The following is a 23,507-nucleotide window of genomic DNA, read 5'->3' as shown; positions in this document are numbered from 1 at the left end:
CTCACACTCACGCATGATCCATCTTCCACCCTTGCCTCTGCAAAACCTACCATCGACTCCTTCACTATAAGAAGTGAATCTTTCTCTCTCGGAGGAGATAGGAATTTTGTGAAGCCCTCCACTAGTCCCCGAAATCCTTCTAGCATACTCTTTTTTCTAAACACCATGCCATCTGCTTGACCTTGAGCCCAAATCCTCGTTCTCCTCTACAACCTCTCTTTTGTGACAATCTTGGACAACCTATTATTTGCATCCCTTAGATGAGGAAGGTATTCACACCGAATTCCTTAAACATGGGATCCAATGTCTTGAATCCTATATTGTGGATTTATTTAACCATGTTGTGTGTTCAGGTCCCCCCCATCTTGGATTTGACAACTCATTCATCTGATGCACAAATTAGGGAGTAGTTCTGATCTGAACAACTACTGAACTATCATGGTGGGTCATACATTCTCACACAATCTCACACCTGTGGCTCTTTGAGGAGTTGGAGAGTCGTCATCTTAGGGATCGAGGATAAGCAAGTTTTTGACCAAATTACCAGACAGTTGATCACATTTTCACTCTCTAAGCCATTATTGAGGAGGCTCATCATCACTCTTAGAAGGTTTGTGGTTGCTTTGTAGACTTCTAGAAAGCATTTGATACAGTTTTGAGGGAGACATTGTTCCGAAGGCTCCATTATGAGACCCTCCTAACAACGATTATGAGGTTTTATGGTTCAGGTTTGGGATGGCTCAGGATGGCAAATGGCCTTTCCAATTTCATTCAGAGTACCATCGATGTAAAACAGGGATGCCCCGTCGCACCGACCCTCTTCGAGATCTATATTGATGAGTTGGAGTCTTTTCTACATGAGCATATCCAGGAAAGAGATCGTTTTTTTCTATACTAGGTGTTGATTTCTCTTTTCCTTTTCACTAATGACTTGGTCTTGTTGGCTTCTACCCCTAAGAGCTTGCAAATACAGATTGACACATTTTCCAGCATTTGTGGCCTTCGGCAGTTGATAGTCAAGCTGAGTAAAACCAAGGTTTTAGTCTTTGTTGCATCGAAGAGATCTCTTAGAGACTTATGTTTCTACCACCGGGGTGACCAAAACTTACACCTACTTGGTGCTAGAGTCTATAGGGCCTTGTTTTGGTATGCAGCAGGTCCTCCAGTCTTGGCTTAGTAAAGGTTATGCTTCCCTGGCCCTCATTGAGAGACAATGTTTCCAGAATCAGTTTCAAAACATCTTGCCCAAACTTCACCTCATTAAGGCAATTATTAGACCCTCAATTCTTTATGGCTCTGAACTCTGGGGACTGAGCTTGTTACAGATAGATTGGGCCAGCGTGGAGAGATTCCAGACCCTACTTCTCAGATGCATCATTTGCTGTAAGTGGATAGTTCCACATCCCATTATTTAGGCAGAGTTTGGTGTCCACACATTTCGCCTCAAGGTCATTTTTCGTTTGGTTTTTTTTTCCTTCATAGAGTTAAGTCTTTAAGAGATTGGAACTAAAAGACAGTTACCCTTATCTTGCTCTTTGATCATCAAAGGATCTCGCCTTGAATCCCTCTCCCCCTCATGTTGTGCTTGTTACTGCTCAAACTAGCAGGGGACCTAAGGCGGATCCTTAAAGGGCAAATGCTAGACCAAGGGAAACAAATGGAGACTTAGCCCACTGTCACCTCAGCTAAGGCTCCCTTCTATTTACGAACTTTCATCGATGGGAGGAGACCCGATATATTATGGAGTTACCGATGAAGGATAAAACAATGAATGGATATGAGTGACCCAAATAATCCCTTCCCAGAAGGGCTTGCAGGATGGAGTTGTCTTGCTTTCTAAGAAAGGTACAATGCCTTCTAGGAAAGGAGGGGAGGATTTGAGGGCTAGGTTTATGCAATATGACATGTGAATGAGTTTCCCAAATCTCTAAAAATCCTTATTGAAATTCGTATCTCGGATGGTTCTTGAAGAATTACCTTTCAGAGGAATGGGACCACACGGGACCAAGTGGACTCGGTCTAGGATAAGGGAATAAGTATGGCAACCAATGATGTTCTTACCCTAGACAAGGTGGGGAGATGATCAAAGAAAAAATTCTCAATTGAAGGTGTTGATTTGACCCTTTGAGGTGCCAGCCTTGGGGATGCTAACACAAGTTTTGATCACGGATCTAGGGCTTGGATGTTCTCCCAACTCCAGCATCTGAATGCTTCAAAATTGGAGGAGAGCTTGAGGAAAGGCCAGCGCAGGAGACCCTAGGAGATCAAACTTTTTGGAGGGCTAGCTTGTCGGGAAATTAATGCCCTAGTTACCCCAACTTGGCTAGACCTGGAAGGAGGTGAAATAAAACGGTTTTCGGTGACCACCTTTTGGTATATAAGTGCCTTAATGTGTGGAATAATGGAGTTTATGATGAATATGAGTAGGATTTCTTGGTTCCTAGTCAAGGAGGTCTCAAGACCACTTCGCTAGCCTTCTAGGTCAAGGAGAAGCAACCTTGCAACTTTTATACTTCCTAGCACAAAGGGAATGGCTTATCAAGGTCAAATTCTTTGATAGAGCTACCCCTAGTAGATTTTGTTCATATTACATGGCCCATACGTTGAGAGATACTATAATAGAGACAAAATTCCACAATTTTAAGCAGTAAATGCATGCAACAATTAGCCCTAGAACAACGAAAATCCCAATCCAATGTATATGACAAAGTAAAACAAGAATAAAATTAAAATCATGTACGTACATGTAATAGAATATATCCAACCATTCACAATTGACAAGAGAGAAGCTCCAAGAGAAGATAAACCAATATCCACACATCAAAATTCATCCATAAAGCTCCAACTCATCATTTAGAAAAGTGCAATAATCTCAAGAGAGAGAAAAGATCTACTCCAAAGTGATGATGAGAGATGAACTCATCTCACTTGTATTTATACACAACTTAGGAGTTCAAATTAGCCTCCTTGGCCTACATAAGCCCCAAAAATAAAATAATGTTCTAATAGTTCAACTTTTGGTGACAAGCCCACCAAACTAGCTTATAAATGAAAAAGTAATCGTCTCAAGAGCTCAAGTAATAATCTATGCATGTTGTAGGGCCCTCTAAGAGGCCTAATGAGGTCCATGGGTGCCACAATGAAGAGTAGGACCCTCAAAAGTAGTGGACAAGGGGTTGGCCCTTTGTAATAACTTGTGGTGCTCCAAATGACATGTGGGGGCACACAAGTGTTGTCATGGGTCTCCAAACAAATAAAAAATGCCTGTAGATTGCCTGCAAGGGCTAGGATGATGGTGTAGGTGATGCCACATCATCGTGAAAGTCCTGGATCATCTGCCAAGTGTATGGTGCAAATATGGGGCCAACTGGGTATGATGGATCAAGTGCATCTTCTTCGTCCAATAAGTGAACCACGAGAAATATTTGAATGGCTGTGGGGATCCATGGAATGTTGTTTGCTGCTGTGGAGGCCCATGGCTATCAACGTACACCCTACATGTGCCAATGTAGCCCTCTAGAGGATTAGGACCCCGTATAGGGAGACCAAACCCAAAATGAAGACCATTTGCAATCTTGCATAAGATCCAGTGTGTCCCCTAGCCTTTCAGCACAAGTCATTAGAGAAATCGAGTAAATGAGCTTAGCAATCATGGACCACTGGTGGGGACTTCATAATGGCCTGCCCTTCCATAATGGGCTTTGGGATGTGCCAATGTCTCCTAAACTCCAAATGGGGTTAACCAATAATCCTATTAGGTGGTTTCTACTCCTAAGGGGACGATATAGTCAAGGTACATCCTTCAAAAGGTGGTGGCACGTGACAAATAGGTGAATGAAATAGGGGATGAGAAGGGGCAGCCTTGGGTCACATGTTGGGGCACAAGGGTAGCTAATAAGAGGGAAGCCCACACTTGGGTTTATAATGTGTAGGAGGGAGCAATCGTGGTACATGAGGTGCCCCGACCTTGATTTTTCCACCCTTCTTTATATGCCTTTTGTCTTTTTGTGATTTTCTTTGATTAATTGCTTGGGGCTCAAAGGGGTAAGAGCATGATGTATAAGATATAACAATGAATATCCCCTTTTTAAGGTGGGGCAGTTCATTGCTGACCAGGGGTTGGGACAATCATGGGTTCTTATATGATGAAGGAGGCTGATAGAACCTGTAGGAACCAATGTGATGGCCATGATTATGGGGTAGAGCTTATGTATTGGCTTTTTCCCACATGCTACATGTGTTTGTCTCGGCCATCTTTTGCATTTTGTGGTACATTTTCCTGTTGAATGTGGCCATACATGCTTTTATCTCTCTTTTTAGTTGCATCAACCTCCGAGCTTCATTCCAGGCCATGATCCAAGGTGTGGTTAAGGGGAAGAGGAAGGGGCATGCTAACCCTATGTGGACCCAGTAGAAGAATGTGGACTCAGGTGGGAGAAATGATGAATGGGGTAATAATGAGTGGAAAAGGGGGTAATATAAGTGGATAAGGGAGCGGGACCACGCAACCAAAATCGGGGTTTCCCATGAAATACCATCCCTAGAGCCAAATAGTTTGTAGAAGAGATCCCACAGGACTAGAATCCAAGGTTAATACCGAAAAGGGGTCTAAGGGACAAAAGCACAAACCTAACCCATTCTTTTCGCCTAATCCACCCATTAATCCATGATTCCATGCCCATAAATGTCCATGATAAGCAAACTACAATACTCAATTTCCAAATGACAAGGCATACCTTTAGGTTCTGAAGGCGCACCTTCAAACATACGATCATGGCAGATGGATGAGGGACCACATCGCTGGCTTAGGTGGCGGAGAAATGGCACAATGAGCTAGCTGGTGGCTGCCGGCTAAGGACCATCTTGGAGAAATTTTTTCTCCTAGGGATACTACCTGCGAAATGGTGGGCAACTTCTTGCCCCAACTGGGACGTGATCTCTCGAAGAAGTGGGCGAAGCTGCTCAAACGGGAGGTCACAAGAACTCCAACAATATCTTGGTTACTGTAGACCTATTGCACATATAATATATGGAGGAACAAGAGGCAGCATGCTTTCGCGACGTCTCATGATCGCACATGCTATATGTTAAGCCATAAAACCAACAGAAAATAAAATATTCTGATATGCACCTATCTACCATGAGAAATATCATATGATGTTATTCCTAATGCAAAGATCAGTATGCAATGCATCCTACTCTAACATGTATATGACGAAACTATTATTAAGTGTAATCATAGAGCCATTGTAACCAACATATCATCAAGTCAATATAAATATGCTTGCCTATATGATTACTCATGCATCTAGTCCTGAAGCGGATGCAAATCCAAACACATGGAGGATGTTGTGGGCGGGAGGTGGGAGAATATGATACCCACATATGGGTGATTATGTGAGAAGAGGTAAGAAAATGATGTAATCTAGTCCAAGCCCATAAACTTTCGATGGATGGCGACCTCTGGCATATCGCTTCCATCATTGTCATGGCTTATGGCCTTCATTGGGTCATGATTAGCAGGAAAGATGTTGAGAATTCAATAGGGCAATGTATTTGTTAATTCTCTTAACTTGATAACTGTTTGTGTTACCTTTTTACTTATTAGCTTTGATCTTTATTATTCCAATGTGCAATACATCAAACAACTACCAAAACAGTAAGAACAATGACACAATATATAGGCTGCAAGCTAGGACCAAAACCCATCCTCTTGAGGGAAAGCCTGAAAATCGCTTCTTGTCTTTCAGATCTTTCAATTGACCAATACCATGACCTAGACTTAGACAAATATCGTCCAAGATCATGTCGTCCTCGACCTCCAATCGCAATATCTTCGACCTCCCAGTAAATCTGAAATTTTGCTGCCCAACAACTGCTGCAACTGCCGCTTCTTCTCTAGGATACTTCGATCTCCCTCTAACTGCTCTTCCCTTGACTTTGCTTGTCTTTCTTTGAGTCCTAGGGCTAGTAGGAAGCCCTAAGAGACCTTCACTTGTCTTCTTGCTCTTCTTGCTTCCAAAATCGAACCTTAGACTTCCCCAGTGCAGAAACCCTAACTTCGCACTTCCAGAGGAATCTGCTGCTTAGACTTCGCGCTACCTTAGAAGATTTTGCTACCCAGATTTTGCACTTCCGCAGAAGATTCTGCTGCCCAGATTTCGTACTGCCAGAAGAAAGTAGAGAGACCCAAACACTTCGATTTTCCTTGTCCTTCTCTTCTTTGTATTTACCTTTTCGACCTTCTGCTGCTTCCTTCTTCGCATGGGAGATGAGTGAATGAATGATCCAAATGGAGGACGAGTTGTTCTTATGTATAGGCTTCCTTCAAGGGTGGACGTGGCTCTTCATGTAGGCCGACATGACCTTGGAGGTATTTTTGACATTTTCAAGACAAAATAATTTTTCGTTTACAATTTACAATGTGCCCATAGGGTCCTTCATATATGACAATGACTCCTATACCTAGGACAAACCCTAGAAGCAGTCAATGGGTGCTTGACCTATAAAATAAATTCCTTGGGCAAGAAACGCAAGCTCAAGAGTCAATAATAATAATAATAATAATATTTTTTTTTCATTTTATATATACAAGAGTACATTTCATAATTATGAAGACCGAACCAAGTTACACATTCTTCAACACTCCCTCTTAACTAGGGAGGTATCCATAAGAGGTACATGGCTATTCTCAATCTGAAGAGATCTTATAAGAAAAGTCGGATTGGTAACCCATCTGTTTAGCATCATAATAACCCGCATTGTCACATAGCAAGGCCTTGACTAACAACTCTATCTCTCCACAATATCAGGGCACAATGATGGCTAGACCAATGATGTATAGACACCATCATCATTGTCTCTCCAAGGTACATAACCCACCCAAGTGTTCACAGAGTATGCCCTCCCATTCGACTATTCTTATCTTGGGTAACTAATCCTCAAAGAATGTAGGTCCAACCGTGCACGACTACTCTTATCTTGAATGCCCTACCACATTCTCAAAGAGTATCGAATGCCAGATGGTTACCCAATCCTCCATTCTTTCTTCTCAAGTGAAGACAAGAATGTTGTGTCTATCTTTCCCTCTCAATTAGGGAGGACAAATCCACCAAACCAAGCTTGTCCCTTAAGTATAAAAGCTTCTTGTTTGGAATTTCTTTCATCAATATGTCAGCTACCTGCTCATCAGTGGAGATATATCGTAGCTGCACCACACCATTTTGTACTAGCTCTCGTATATAGTGATACTTGTAGTTGATATGCTTTGTCTTCCCATGAAACACTGGGTCCTCAGACAAACGAATACAACTGGTGTTATCACAACGTATCACTATAGGGTTCATCGGTCCTTCAAATAAGTCAAACAAAAGCTTCCTTAACCAAGCTGCTTCCCGGCTAACTTCACATGCTGCAACATATTCTCCAGTTTCCTTTTCTTGTTCATGGCCTTCACTCAGACTTACGACTATTAGCCTGGTCTAGTGCATGACACATGAAGCAGAGAACCATATCTGTCACTCCCTCTCAACCAAGAAGTACCTCTTTATCCAGACTCCCTCTTAATCTTAGGGAGATCTGTTCTATTCATGCTTCCTTCGGGAGATTAGCTTCTTCTTTTCGACATTGGAGAATCTTTCGTGGCTTCCAACCATTTCATCAGAGTTATCATCATCCCCATCATGCTTATCACATCAATGAACATCTTCACCAAGTTGATGATTGTGTACCTGCACAACTTTAATAGCAAGTACAACCAATTCTACAAAAGCATGATGTTAGCCATATTAGAATCACAGAAGCATTTCAACTTTATACATATCAGATACCTAGCCTTAATTACGAACAAGAGACATATACTTGTTAACATCTTCGCTAGGGACTTGTCATAACAATATTTCATTCCATCTATGGTTTCAATGTTTCTTCCAAAGGTATGACATACCTTACTTCAACATTTTGCAAACCCTAGAAATACTTTACACAAATATAGATCTACAAAGCATCTAACAACCTTTCAAAATACATATGTTAGACTTCTCACTAGGGATTCATACAAATCCTAGATTTCATACAAAAGGATCAATCAAAGTCAATCATAGCTTAGTCATTATCCTGACTAGCTTCCACTAGGGTTAGTTCCAAACCCCTAGATTTTCAATCAACCATCAGACAGTCAATAACATGACCAACTACTACTAGGGTTAGTTGCAAACCCTAGATTTCTGAGCAATCATCAATCTCAACCAAAAATTCAAATTTCAACAAATCTCTCACACATCTCAAGTTAACATTCATCAGAGATTTCTACTTCAACTAAGGTTCAACTCCAAAACCCTAGAATTCACAAATTCATCAAACTTTATACAAATCTCAAATCATCATATTCCAGAGATTTTTACTTTGACTAAGGTTTAATTCCAAAACCTTAGAATTCCATTTTCACAATCTCAACAATCATTACATACATAGATCTCATATTGTTACATTTCACACTAGACAATGTTACTACTAGGATTTAACTGCAAAACCCTAGATTTTCATTTCCAACAATCACTTGATAGATTTCAGATTGTTATATTACACACACTAGACAATTTTAACTTTACTAAGGTTTAGCTATAACACCCTAGATTTTCAGGTATCATCATCCTAGAATCTCAAACAAGGACTTCCATTAAATCCTAAAGCTTATGACCATTAATGACTAGGTCAACACATATCTAGGAATTCATAACCATACATAAACATATCATGTCTTAAAAATATTAATACATCTTGACCTAGACCAACCTAGGATTTCAACCAAAAGGACATATCTGTTTCATGCAAATACATTTCATATCATGTGTTAGTCAAATCCAACTTCTCAACAATATCAAATAAGAGTTGGACACTCAATCATTTCGATCACACTAGGGTTTGGTCAGAGAAACACACACATACCAAGGAAACCATTTTTAAGACAGTATAAGGGTCTTGCTCACACATTCCACCAAACCCTAATGAGTTAGGTTTCCAATGTAGAACACATCAAACCCTACATTACCAAAACTTCAAAGGTTCAGGATTTTGGATTTTATCATTCATCCCTAACAAATTAGGTTTTCCTGATCATACCAAAATCCTAAACATGACATCATCAATAAAATTTCAACTAACATTTCAAAATATCCCTAAACAGCTCAGGGTTTCAGACATTCACAATAACATACCCTTCGATTAGGGTTTTCCAGAACCTATCTAGGGTTTTACAAAAATCAGATAAGAGTGGGGTGGGTAGATTTATCAAGAGATGAATCTCCCATACAAGAATCACTAAGATTCAATATGGCTTATTCATACCAAGGTTAGTAATAGATCATCAAATGAATAATCCTTTCAGTCAATGTATTCAAAGCATACCTTTGTTTCTTGACTAACCTTATTTTGAGAGATCTTCCTTGTAGATGTTTTTACTAATCAAGACAACAGAGGGAGAAAGGTGATTAGTATTTAATATAATCAAAGCTAAATGAGTACATGAACCCAAAACTTAAGAGGCATGAGATACTTATCTTTGAGAGTTGTTGGGGGCTTCCTTCAAAGCTTGATAGAAACCTACAAACTGAAACAAACATAATGTTGTTGAGGTGGATGTTGCTTTCATCTTCTAGTTTTATAGATGATGATCCAATTCCTTTCACTGGATAGCTCTTGTTGTCTCCAAGTTCCATAGAATATGCAGATTTTCCTTTTGATAAAGTCTTCAATTGGTGGGAGTGACTAGTCATGTGCCTTGATGCACCACTATCAATCACCTAGATGTCTACATCTTGAAATGTCCCAAAGAGAGTCGAGAAGAGTCCTTCATCCCTTTCCTTGAGTGATACCTTCTTTGAAGAGAATATGAGATTCCATACTTCTTTGATACTTTTGAGATGGCTTGCAATCTTCGCGATGACCACCTTCATTGTATAGGAAATCTTCATGATGCCCTTAGAGAACCAAAGCTCTGAAACCACGTTGAAAATTCAATAGGGCAATGTATATGTTAATTCTCTTAACTTGATAACTGTTTGTGTTACCTTTTTAATTATTAGCTTTGATTTGTATTATTCCAATTTGAAATACATCAAACAGCTACCAAAACCATAAGAACAATGACACAGTATATAGGCTGCAAGCCAGGGCCAAAACCCCTCCTCTTGAGGGGAAAACCCGAAAATATCTTCTTATCTTTTAGATCTTTCAATTGATAAATACCATGACCTAGACTCAAACAAATACCTTCCAATATCAAGTCTTCCTCGGCCTCCAACTGCAATGTCTTTGACCTCCCAGTAAATCCGAAATTCTACTGCCCAACAACTGCTGCAATTGCTTCTTCTTCTCTAGGAGACTTTGATCTCCCTCTAACTGCTCTTCCCTTGACTTTGCTTGCCTTTCTTTGAGTCCTAGGGCTAGTAGGAAACCCTAAGAGACCTTCGCTTGCCTTCTTGCTCTTCTTGCTTCCAAAATCGAACCTTAGACTTCCCCAGTGCAGAAACCCTAACTTTGCACTTCCAGAAGACTCTGCTGTCCAGATTTCGCACTGCCCCGGAAGATTCTACTGCCCAGATTTCGTACTGCCAGAAGAATGTAGAGAGACCCAAACACTTCGACTTTCCTTGTCCTTCTCTTGTTTGCATTTCCCTTTTTGACCTTCTGTTGCTTCCCTCTTCGCATGAGAGATGAGTGAATGAATGATCCAAATGGAGGACGAGTTCTTCTTATATATAGGCCACCTTCAAGGGTGGACGTGGCTCTTCATGTAGGCCAACTTGATAGCTCATTAGGCGTACTTGAGCTTGGAGGTATTTTTGACATTTTCAAGACAAAATAATTTTTCTTTTACAATTTACGATGTGCCCATAGGGTTTTTCACAAACCCTACAAGCACTCAATGGGTGCTTGACCTATAAAATAAATTCCTTGGGCAAGAAACCCAAGCTCAATAATAATAATAATTTCTTTTTCATTTTATATATATAAGAGTACATTTCATAATTATGAAGATTGAATCTAGTTACACATTCTTCAACAAAAGGGAGGTCGACGAGATGGAGAAACACAAGTAGGTCGCACATGATGATTACACTGGAGAGGGGAGACTATGGAGTGATCAAAACCCTGAGGGTGGTCTAAGGAGGAAAAGTATAATCAATGATGGGCATTTCCTTGACACTATACTCGATAGGGGGGAAGGGCTCGTAGTTACTTGAGATCATATGACTAGGGGTGAGGGAATCACTTGATGAAGACCCAAGATGATGATCAATAGGAAAAAGCGAGAAAGAAGTATTGTATTCAATGGGTTTTGCTTTCCCAAAATCATAATCTAAAGGCTCAAGTGATTTGAACATAGAATCATATTCAGGAGAAGTGGGAGCCTTGTCAATTTCCTTAGTATCAAAGATTGAGTCTCTCTTAAAAGGAAAATTGATCACTTCCAACTGCCCTTCTTTATGCAAAAGCAAATGAAGGTTCTCCTTCCCAAGGGTATCAATGTGTATGTCATCATAAATAGTGCCTGAGGGAAAGAGAAGACCAATCTCATCCTCACCCTCCTTGTCAGTGTCATAAATGGGAGCACAATCAAATTGAGGACCAACAATTTCCCATTTCTCCTTTTCAATGTGGAAATAATCTTCAATGTCATCTTCCAAGGGGCTAATGGGATCATCCTTTTTAGGGTTTTCAAAATAGGATTCATCGAGAGTAATATCCTTGAGAAGGTAAGGTTAGTCTCAATTTCCATAAACTCATCCTTCCCAGCACATGTGTCCTCAAAATCATCATTTTCATCATGTGGACCCAAGGAGGACTCGTCTTCTTGCTCATTACCTAGATTCTTAATGTCTTGATGATGCCCGATGAAGGCTTCCTCTTGGATGCTTAATGCAGGGTGTACCTGAAAATGTCCAAGAAAGCCATCAATGAACTCTTCAATTGATGAGATGCTCCTAGGTTCATGATCATGCAGCCAGGAGTTATGACCACCGAGAGATCCCATGAACAATAACATAAGGACATCTTGGTGGACAATCTTTTCTCTTGAAGCATGTGCATTAAATCTTTCTATGTGGTCAATTGCGGAGAGTAGATCACCATCAAACATCGGCACACCACGTACCATCCTTCCCGCGACATGATTAGGATGTCCAGGGACGCTGATAATGTCCAAAGTGGGAAATTTAATAAAGAATGACAACCTATTTGAGGTAATACATGAAAAACATGTAGGAGTCTCTAGGGTGAAATTAAAGATGCCTAGAAAAATGCTTGCTTCACCCTATAAGCATTGACCTTAAAGCTCAATGAAGAACTAGGGCTTCGTTCTTCTAGTGGAGTCACCAATAATGATATGTCAATATGTCGTATAGGGAATAAAACACATGTTTAGTGTCCCTGACAACGACGCCAAAATATTATCGCTCAAACTAGCAGGGGACCTAAGGGGGATCCCTAAAGGGCAAATGCTAGACCAAGGGCAACAAATGGAGACTTAGCCCACTGTCACCTTAGCTAAGGCTCCTTCTATTTACAGACTTTCACCGATGGGAGGAGACCCGGTATATTATGGAGTCACCGATGAAGGATAAAACGATGAATGGATATGAGTGACCCAAATAATCCCTTCCCGGAAGGGCTTGAAGGATGGAGCTTGCTTGCTTTCTAAGCAAGGTACAATGCCTTCTAGGAAAGGGAGGATTTGAGGGTTAGGTTTATGGAATATAAATCGTGAATGAGTTTACCAAATCCCTAAAAATCGTTCTTGAAATTGGTATCCCGGATGGTTCTTGAAGAATTACCTTTCAGAGGAATGGGACCACACGGGACCAAGTGGACCCAGTCTAGGATGGGGCAATAAGTATGACAACCAATGATGTTCTTACCCTAGACAAGGTGGGGAGAGGATCAAAGAAAGAATTCTCACTTGAAGGTGTTTATTTGACCCTTTGAGGTATTAGCCTTGGGGATGCTAAGGCAAGTTTTGATCTCAGAGCTAGGGCTTGGCTTTTCTCCCAACTTCACCATCGAAATGACTTCAAAATTGGAGGAGAGCTTGAGGAAAGGCCAGCGCTGGAGACTGTAGGAGATTGAACTTTTTGGAGGGCTAGCTTGTCGGGAAATTGATGCCCTAGGTACCCCAACTTGGCTAGACCTAGAAGGAGGTGAAAGAAAACGATTTTTGGTGACCACCTTTTGGTAGATAAGTGGCTTAATCTTTGGAGGAATGGAGTCTATGATGAATATGAGTAGGATTTCTTGGTTCCTAGTCAAGGAGGCCTCAAGACCACTTCGCTAGCCTTCTAGGTCAAGGAGAAGCAGTCTTGCAGCTTTTATACTTCGATGCATGAAGGGAATGGGTTATCAAGGTCAAATTCTTTGATAGAGTTACCCCTAGGATATTTCGTTCATATTACATGGCCCATACATTGAGAGATGCTATAATAGAGACAAAATTCCACAATTTTAAGCAGTAAATGCATGCAACAATTAACCTTAGAACAACAAAAATCCCAGTGCAATGTATATGACAAAGTAAAACAAGAATAACATTAAAAACATGTACTTACATGTAATAGAATATATCCAACCATTCACAATTGACAAGAGAAAAGCTCCAAGAGAAGATAAACCAACATCCACACATCAAAATTCATCCATAAAGCTCCAATTCATCCTCTAGAAAAAGTGCGAAAAATCTCAAGAGAGAAAATATCCAATCCAAAGTGATGATGAGAAATGAACTCATCTCACTTGTATTTCTACACAAGTTAGGAGTTCGAATTAATCTCCTTGGCCTACTTAAGCCCCAAAAATAAAATAATGTTCTAATAGTTAACTTTTGGTGACAAGCCCACCAAACTAGCTCATAAATGAAAAAATAATTTTCTCAAGAGCTCAAATAATAATCTATGCATGTCGTAGGGCCCTCTAAGAGGCTAATGAGGTCCATGGGTGCCACAATGAAGAGTAGAACCTTCAAAAGTAGTGGACAAGGGGTTGGCCCCTTGTAATAACCTATGGTGCTCCAAATGAGATGTGGGGGCACACAAGTGTCCTCATGGGTCTCCAAACAAATCGAAGATGCCTGTAGATCGCCTGCAAGGGCTAGGATGATGGTGTAGGTGATGCCACATCATCGTGCAAGTCCTGGATCATCTGCCAAGTGTATGGTGCAAATCTGGGGCCAGCTGGGCATGATGGATCAGGTGCATCTTCCTCGTCCAATAAGTGAACCATGAGCAATCTCTGAATGGCTGTGGGGATCCATGGAGTGTTGTCTGCTGTTGTGGAGGCCCATGGCTCTCAACGCACACCCTACATGTGCCAATGTAGCCCTCTAGAGGATTAAGACCCCGTATAGGGAGACCAAACCCAAAATGGAGACCATCTGCAATCCTGCATAAGATCCAATGTGTCCCCTAGCCTTCCAACACAACAAGTCATTAGAGAAATCGAGTAAATGAGCTTACCAATCATGGACCACAAGTGGGGACTTCATAATGGTTTGCCCTTCCATAATGGGCTTCGGGATGTGCCAATGTCTCCTAAACTCCAAATGGGGTTAACCAATAATCCTATTAGGTGGTTTCTACTCCTAAAGGGGATGATATAGTCAAGGTACATCCTTCAAAAGGTGGTGGCATGTGACAAATAGGTGAATGAAATAGGGGATAAGAAGAGGCAACCCTGGGTCACATGTTGGGGCACAAGGGTAGTTAATAAGATGGAAGCCCACACTTGGGTTTATAATGTGTTGGAGGGAGCAATCCTGGTACATGAGGTGCCCCGGCCTTGAATTTTCCACCCTTCTTTATATGCCTTTTGCCTCTTTATGATTTTCTTTGATTAACTGCGCGAGGCTCAAAGGGGTAAGAGCAAGATATAGCAACAAATATCCCCCTTTTTAAGGTGGGGCAGTTCATTGCCCACCAGGGGTTGGGACAATCATGGGTTCCTATATGATGAAGGAGGTTGATAGAACCTGTAGGAACCAGGGTGATGGCCTTGATGATGGGGTAGAGCTTATGTATTGGTTTTGCCCACGTGCTAAATGTGTTTGTCCCGTCCATCTTTTGCATTTTGTGGTACATTTTCCTGTTGAATGTGGCCATATATGCTTTTATCTCTCTTTTTAGTTGCATCAACCTCCGGTCTTCATTCCAAGCCATGACCCAAGGTGTGGGTAAGGGGAAGGGGCATGCTAACCCTATGTGGACCCAGTAGAGGAATGTGGACCTAGGTGGGAGAAATGATGAGTAGGACCACACAACCAAAATCAAGGTTTCCCATGAAATACCATCCCTAGAGCCACCAAAAGGGGTCTAGAGGACAAAAGAACAAACCTAACCCATTCTTTCCGCCTAATCCCCCCATTAATCCATGCCCATAAGTGTCCATGATAAGCAAACTATAATACTCAATTTCCAAATGAAAAGGCATGCCTTTAGGTTCGGGAGGCCCACCTTCAAACATACGATCATGGCAGATGGGCGAGGGACCACATGGATGGCTCAGGTGGCGGAGAAATGGCACAATGAGCTAGCTGGTGGCTGCAAGGGGCTGGTGGCTGCTAGCTGAGGATCATCTTGGAGAAATTTTTCTCCTTGGGATATTACCCGCAAAATGGTGGGTAACAGTGCTCAAGATTGGTTCTTAGAGGCATATTGGCTTCTCCAATCACTGATTATCTCCCGAGAGTGCCTTTCCCCATTCAGATTCTCCCTTGATATATCAAGCCATCCCTTGCTGACTTGATAGGTACTAAATCAGACCATCAAAGAGGATGTCTACAAATTTTACATTAAGATCACTGGGACCTCATCTCCGATGAGCTTGGTCTTGAAGATGTCCTTCTACCTAGAGCACTTTTTTGGAGCTACAAGATGGCATCACAGTCTACCCCCCCACACATGCATGCATTGGATGCATTTTCTTAGGATCTCGTTGAGACAGTTTTGAGTTGGTTCTCATAGGCTCGATATAGAAATTGACCACCATATACCATGGTCATATAGGATTTGCCAAATGTGCCCCCTATAAGAGCCAAAGACAGAGACACACCTCATTTTTAGGTGCTCCCTAGATTATGAGATTAGAGGATGCTTTCATTGCTTATATCAGGATTCGAGAAGCTCTCTCTCTACCTTCTTTAGGTACCTGGACCAATGATGCTTATCCTCTTCATCAGGGAGATATTTACCCACAGATCTCAATTCTTGCGTGCCATGCCTCGCCTTAGGATGACCAAGATGATCACCTCATACTTTCACGTAGATCTGTCTGATCAAAACCACAAACAACGAACAAAGGTTTGGGGTGCACAAGACAATAGAAGGGTGAGATCTCCGATCTCTTCTTAACCTCCCTGTTTGGGGGATCAATTGATATTATCGAGAATCGTTGAATGATGCTGATCCCTACATTAGTTCACATGTCCTCAAAGAACCTAAGGGACTAACTCTAGATAGTTCTAGAGCAGGGTGCCCCCAATCCGTTTGATTACCTCATAGTTCCATAGGGGTGGCCAAATATCTATTAAGAGTTTCTTTCTTTCGACCTTGGATGCTAGGAGTATCCCTCACTCCTACATCCCCCCAGGTTCATACGGTCGGACCCATCACTGGTTCCAGGGGACTACGACAACGAGTCATTGCCTAGTTCGCGTCCCTCGCCATTAGTCATCAAACTCACTAGCCCTTGACATCCCTAGTTCCATTGCTAGATCTTCCTATCTCACTCATTCTTTCTTGGTAGAGTATTGATTATTTTGTATCGTGCTACTGTTTTTTATGTGTTGCAGTAGCAGTAGCACTAATGCTTATTTCTTCTTTTCTTTATGTTATTTTCAACATTTTCTAGAAGTTGCGCTTGCACTCCCACGTTGTATTTATATTGATTGTACTCTTCTTTAGTCCCATTGACCTAGTTTTGTGGTCATTTGTTGGACATTAATAAAATTATCTTATCTTATCTTATCTTACCACACATCTCCACCCTTTATGATATCCTTGGGTAGCCCTAGATTTAGGTTAGATCTACACCTTCTTCATGCTTATTTTTCATAGAAAAGGACATCATAGAGGCCTCTTATCTTATCTTATCTTATCACACATCTCCACCCTTTATAATATCCTTGGGTAGCCCCAGATTTAGGTTAGATCTACACCTTCTTCATGGTTATTGTTCATAGAAAGGGACATCATAGGGGCCGCATGCATGATGGAAAACAACAGAGCAACAAATGAGGATGGCTTATAGGAAAAGTTCTTTAAACATGATCTTTGTCCTTTGGTTTCTTACTTGGCTGATCTCTTTAACCATGTGGTTTGTATAAGTTTTCCATTGGCATGGCCACATCACATCATCCACTTGATACACGCATTAGGACCCAACTCCGATCCTAGTAATTATCGGATGATCATGGTAGATCACACGTTCTCTCTACTTGAAGCTCTCTAGGGAGCTTGAGCGATGACATCTCAGAGCTAGAGGACAAGTTGGTTTTTGACCCGAGCACTAAACTACTAATCACATTCTTACGCCCGAGGCCATCATCAAAGAAGCTCATCATTTCTCTTCGAAAGTTCACCATTGTTTTGTAGACTTTCAAAAAGCTATTGATTTTTTCGCTTGGGAGGCTCTATTCAAGAGACTTAAAGACATTGCCATCCGAGAGACCCTATTATCACCCACTATGCGTTCATACGAGTCAGTTCTTGGCCGTTTGCACACAACGCATGGTCTATTAGATTTTATTTAGAGCACTATTTGGGTTAGATAGGGTTCCCCCTATCCTCACATTATTTGGGATTTACATTGATGAGTCAGAGTCCTTCTTGACTAAGCACATCCAAGATGGTGATGATTTCCTTTCACACCATGTCTTGATTTCTATCCTTACATTTGCAGATGATGTGGTCCTTCTAGCCTTATACTCGATGATAGCATGATGCCTTGGCTCTTTTCTATGATCTTCATCAATTGACAGTCAACCTGGGTAAAACCAAGGTTATGATCTTCAATGCATTGAAGAAGGTTCTCTCTAATCACCACTTCTTTTTCAAAGGTGAGGAGATCGAGATCACCACCACATATACTTATATTGGGGTACTATTCACAGGTCCTTGCTTCAGTCTATAACATGTGCTGCAACCTTTAATCAACAAGGGCTATGGGTCCTTGGCTCTTCTAGAGAGATAGTGTTTTGAGCATCACTTTCAGGACATATTGTGCAAGATGTCGCTCGTAGACACTCTTGTTTGCCCCATAGTTCTATATGGTTTTGAGGTTTGGGGACTTGGTTTACTAGAGTCTGATTTGTCCTTTATAGAGAGAGTACAGACTACAGACCATCCTTCTTTGCTGCTTCATTCAACACAAACATACAAGCCCCTCACCCATCATCCTAGTAGAGTTTGGTGCTCGGCCCTTTAAACTTGAGGTGGTGTTTAGTCTCGTCTCACTTCTACATGGTATTCAGAGTTTCGCTGATACAATGCAGGAGTGGGACAGATATCCGTAGTTGGCCTACTGCTTATTAGAGTCCATTGCAACAACTAGTCCTTTAGCTCGATCTTGGTGTTGGTACATCAGAGTTTTAGATCTCCTTACTACGGTTGGTATTACGTCAGACTGGCTTCCTCCATTTAGATATCCCTTATGTGCACCTAGCCACCTCTTTCCAACCAAACAGGAGATGAATGCAATCATTCGCGAGGATATCTACAAGGAATATGTACAGGTCACCTCGATAAACCTTGGGGGTGGTTTATGTCCGAAGATGGCCTTCTATGTTGAGCACTTCATGATGGTAAGCGATGGACTCATTGTTCGTTCGCATTACGAACTTCGCCATTGGATGCACACACTCTGGATTCCCTTTGGATAGTTCAGAGTTAGATCTCATTGACTACAGATTGAGATGGACCGCTAACAAGATCGTTCAGACTGGATTTGCTAGCATCATCTTCAAGAGATTGAGTTAGAGCACTTCATCTTCTGCTGCCCCATTTATTATGAGATTCGTGGGAGATTTCATTGCCTGTTCAGGGGATCCAGATCCTCTTCAGTTTCTTCCACTAAGATCAGAGATGTCTAGCCCTTTATGTGCAGATGCCCTTAGGCTTTGTACCCACAATCTCCAACCTCCTTCCAGGCCAAGTCTTGTTCAACAGATGACCTTCTTTACGGTGCTCCCATCAGCGAGGGGTACTAAGAGATAGGTTGATGACAGCATTACTTATAGCTCTAGATTAGTGCTGACTAGAGGGACCATTCTCCCTCCCTAGAGACCTCAAAGATGTTGCCAGAACAAATCCCTTACTAGCAAGTAGATCAGATCACCTAAACATCAGCAGCAAGTAATGGCAGCCAGGAAGCAGCACAGGAGATGGCCTAGACCTTCCCGTAGCTCTTCTTCATGACATCATCCTATCTTGAGTTTTCTTCATTCAGCCTTGGATGTTAGGAGAAGTAGATCTAGTGGATCATGATCCAGTCCATAGATCCTTTCCCTCTGCAGATTTCCCTCCCTTTGTGGTGGCCTGAACTTGGATTTGAGATTTTCTTATGTTTTCGCATATAGACTTCGTGTTTCTACCTTATTTTGTTGCTCTTTATATAGGAGACTTCTTAGTACTCCTGCTTTGTATTGACATCATTGTACTCAGCAGTGTCGTCAGCCAACCTTTGTAGTCATTGTTGGACATTAATATAATTATCTTATCTTTTCCAGGTTACAATAAGTTGTGCTTTTTTGCAACTAGATATTGTGGTCTCCATGAGCTTTGGAATTTAGATAGGGGTATCTTGTCCATCCTGTAATTCTGGGTTGTGGGGTTTTTTAAAGTCTGCATTCATGCATTGTGGGTCTAATTTGTTCTGCAGCCTTGCCCTGTGATCCTGCATGTACTTAAGTATGCTTGTGTGATCTTCAATGTCTGCTACAATCTTGCCTCGTGATTCTCGACTGCATCCCAACTTAACGTTGTGATCTAGTTGCACTACACTCTTTGCCTTGCTATCCCTAATTGCACAACAAACTTTGTCTTGCTATCCTTAATTGCACTCCAACTTAATGTCACAATCTTCCAGCAGAACTGCAGCCTTGCAGGAATTTCTAAATTTAGAAATTAAGTTGCAATTGACTTTCGTAGGGCTCTATCACCTTTCCAACTCAGGGGATTACATTAGAAGTTAGATAAAAAATCAACAGAACTTGGTCTAGCGCTCTGTGGATTTTATTATTTCTTTGAGAAGTCATTTGACAAGCTTGAGGGAACTTAAGCTTTATACTGTGTACTGTTCTTAGGTTCTACTACATATTGCTATAATACAATTTTTTAGTTTTTCTTTGTTTTCTGCACATATAATCTGCCAAAGTATGTTGGCTAATGTGTGTGGTGAATCTCTGTTAAAACACAACCAAGCTTCCTATCTCTTAGTTTACTTATTCTTCTTGGACCTCCTCTCTCTTCATTTACTTATTCCTCTTGCGTCTCCCCTTCTTCCTTGACTTGTACAATTTATTATTCCCCTTGAAAAAGTCTATGAAGATTTTTATCGTGGATTATTAAGCTTCATTACTCAAGTTTTCATGTACTTCTGCATTCTTTTGTACTTTCTGAAAGTCGAGTCTTTTAGTGTGACTTTCCTTGATTTCTTCTTCTTTCCCACCCTTTTGTCCTTTATTTAACAGCTCCTGTATAAATGGCCAAATTTATGGTGGCCTTGACATTTGAATAGAAGTCTAGCTTGATGGTTTTTGGTAAAACCAAGCTCGAGCTTTATCTCACTGATGTGAACAGAAATGGCTCTGCTAGTTTTCGGTGGGGGATCACTAAATTTTTACCCATATATTACTATTAGTCTGTAACCTTTCATACTGCCAAACTTTGAGAGGCTATTATGCAATACATACAATAGATGGCTGTTGGATCATCCTCTAGAGGTTAACTGCTAAACTTCCACAAGCCATACAGAAGCCTGCACTATCAAAACCTGTTCCAAATTTCATGAAATGCAACCTTGTTGTAATTTAGAAATCAAAGTTCCCTCATTCAGATCTATATTACTTTTTCCAGAAAATATGGCCAGAAAGAACACCTTAGCCCAGAGAACCTTAACATTTTGCCGTTGGCTGTCCTGTTCTAGTTCCTTTTAATCAACTTGTCATGAATTCCGTGCTTGGGCTGTAACCTATCGAACCTGCATATGAGAGATATATCATTAAAAATATCAATATAATAATAAGTGGAAAGAGAACTTATCTTTGATGGTTGGGGTTTCTTATCTCAAAACAAGCTACCTTCTTGCTTGAACTATTGAACTTTTGAAGCTTTGGTTCTTATTCTCAAACAGCTTGCTCATAAAGCTTTCCTGACTTAGTTAAAAACCTGTTTTAGCTTTTCTTGTTATACCCAGTTCTTCCTTTTGGGTGCTGTTGGAGCTCCTGGGATTTTCTCTGAACACTCTTAGTCCCCATCCTTGTGCTCTTGCAGTATATTAATGATGTAACTACTTCCGCTGCACCTGAGATTATATAATCTAAATCCGAAATAACCACAAAGCTGGATTGATTAAATGTAACCTTTATTGTGTACATGTGGTGGAACTGTATGACATATATTACCATAGCTACATGCCTTAAAATTTGAGAATTTAAATTTGAGTCCCTTATCTGTATCAATCATGTTAGATATGTAAATGATATTGTGCCATTGTGGATATTCAAACTTCTCATGCTACAGGGGAAGTTGCGTTACCTGGAGGTAAAATGGAAGAAAGAGATAAAGATGATTCTGAAACTGCTTTGAGAGAAGCAAAGGAGGAGATTGGCTTGGATCCCTCTCATGTTAAAGTTGTGACTACTCTCGAACCGTTTTTGTCGAAGGTTTGCAACTGATTGATCTGACAAGAGATATAATTTAGTATTTCTCATATTTCTCCACATTGTGTTCTGTAGAGTCTAATCTGATTTCCTGTGTGCAGTACCTTCTGAGAGTAGTACCTGTAGTTGGATTATTACCCGATAGGAAGTCATTTAGGCCTGTGATAAATCCAGGAGAAGTAGATGCAATCTTTGATGCACCACTTGAAATGTTCTTGAAGGTAAGTGCATTCTTTCCTTATTATACTCATGCTTGGTGATGTTTCATGTAGATATAGCTCTAGCTAAACTAGGTTAAATTTTCATATTTTCCTAAAGTGCTGTAATATTTTTATGTCCTTGTTGGTTCTTAGGATGAGAACTACCGGTCTGAAGAGAAGCAATGGATGGGTTTCAATTACACTGTACACTACTTCGATTTTCAAACTGAGCACAAGAAATTCTTGATTTGGGGTTTAACTGCTAGTATTTTGATACGTGCTGCTTCTGTTATCTACCAACGACCACCGTCATTTCCAGAGGTCGTACCAGATTTTGGTGGAATCGAAAATGCTAACTCTGGCCATGATCCAAAATTATGAAGCAAGAGGAAGCTCAAGATATATGTCATATTTATTACATGATTAGAACTTTCATTCAATAAATTTCAGCATGCAATTTGAATGGCAATAGAGAATGGGTTTCGTCTTTTTCCATGAAGATTGGATTTGCCAAATCTGAAAGAGGATGCATTGGCGGAACACAACCATTTAAGTTGCATGTTATCTTCTCCGAAGTCCAAGGTTTTTAATGGTAAAATAGTTATTATTTGTTGACAACCAAGTCCATGGAAGCAGACTTAGAAGTCTTCATTAAATCCATATTCTATCCCGTTCCCCATTAATCAAAGCTATTTCACTGTGTTGTTTCTACCCGTTCTTAAAATGAGCTGGGCCATTCCTTGATTTTAGCTTCGTTGGTTTCCAAGACCCTTTCAATGGAGTATTAATGTACGGTTGTCTTCTATGGAATGAATTGGACCTGCCATTTAATTTTAGTATGCTTCAAACCAGGGCCTACCATGATGTTAAAACTATGCTGTATTGTGTGGCTTCAACTGCATGACACAAACAGTAAAAAGATCAATTGTTGTATTGCATCGAAGATTTAAGAAAGCGGTTGTAACTAAAAAAATCTTTAGCATAGTTCTTTTCTTATTAGTGACTAATGGTTAATTACGGAAATTCTTTTGGGTTAAGAGAAACTTATATCAAGCTGATAAAAGGCATTACAAAATGCAGATGTAGAAATCAATTTTATTCTAAGCCTCATTCCAGTTGGGTTTACTTAATTATTTGTGTGGATCTAAATGTTTTCTTTACTATGAACAGAGTCGTGATAATCAAGAATCAAACAATTCTCTAAGAATAAGTATGTTTTCTTCTATAAATAAAGTGAACAATGAATAAAGAAAAAATAAATCAAGCAAAAATATTAATTGTTATTCAATTTTCTTCTTCAATTTGGTAAATGGAGTCATCTAAAGTTGGTGGTATTAGACAAAGTCATTTGAGTATGGTAGGAGACAAACACTGTGAAATGAAAA

At 40.6% G+C, this 23,507-nt stretch overlaps 1 protein-coding gene across 1 annotated transcript in view; it reads left to right on the top strand.

The window, feature by feature from the left end:
* Window positions 1-22,958, top strand: part of NUDX15 (nudix hydrolase homolog 15) — a 122,454-nt gene extending 99,496 nt beyond the window's left edge. Inside the window, exons 2-4 of the mRNA XM_089437015.1 lie at window positions 21,783-21,925; window positions 22,024-22,143; window positions 22,276-22,958. Of these exons, the coding sequence (XP_089293141.1) occupies window positions 21,783-21,925; window positions 22,024-22,143; window positions 22,276-22,503 (491 nt within the window). The 3' untranslated portion in view covers window positions 22,504-22,958. The remainder of the gene's footprint in view (window positions 1-21,782; window positions 21,926-22,023; window positions 22,144-22,275) is intronic.
* Window positions 22,959-23,507: the final 549 nt, after the last annotated feature.

Source organism: Pinus tabuliformis, chromosome 5_2 (assembly GCF_031772625.1).
Source record: "Pinus tabuliformis cultivar Carrire ecotype Pingquan chromosome 5_2, CPIR1, whole genome shotgun sequence".
NCBI classification, from domain to species: domain Eukaryota; kingdom Viridiplantae; phylum Streptophyta; class Pinopsida; order Pinales; family Pinaceae; genus Pinus; species Pinus tabuliformis.
The sequence above is the reverse complement of the archived record's forward strand: the minus strand, read 5'-3'. Positions and strand labels throughout refer to the sequence as shown.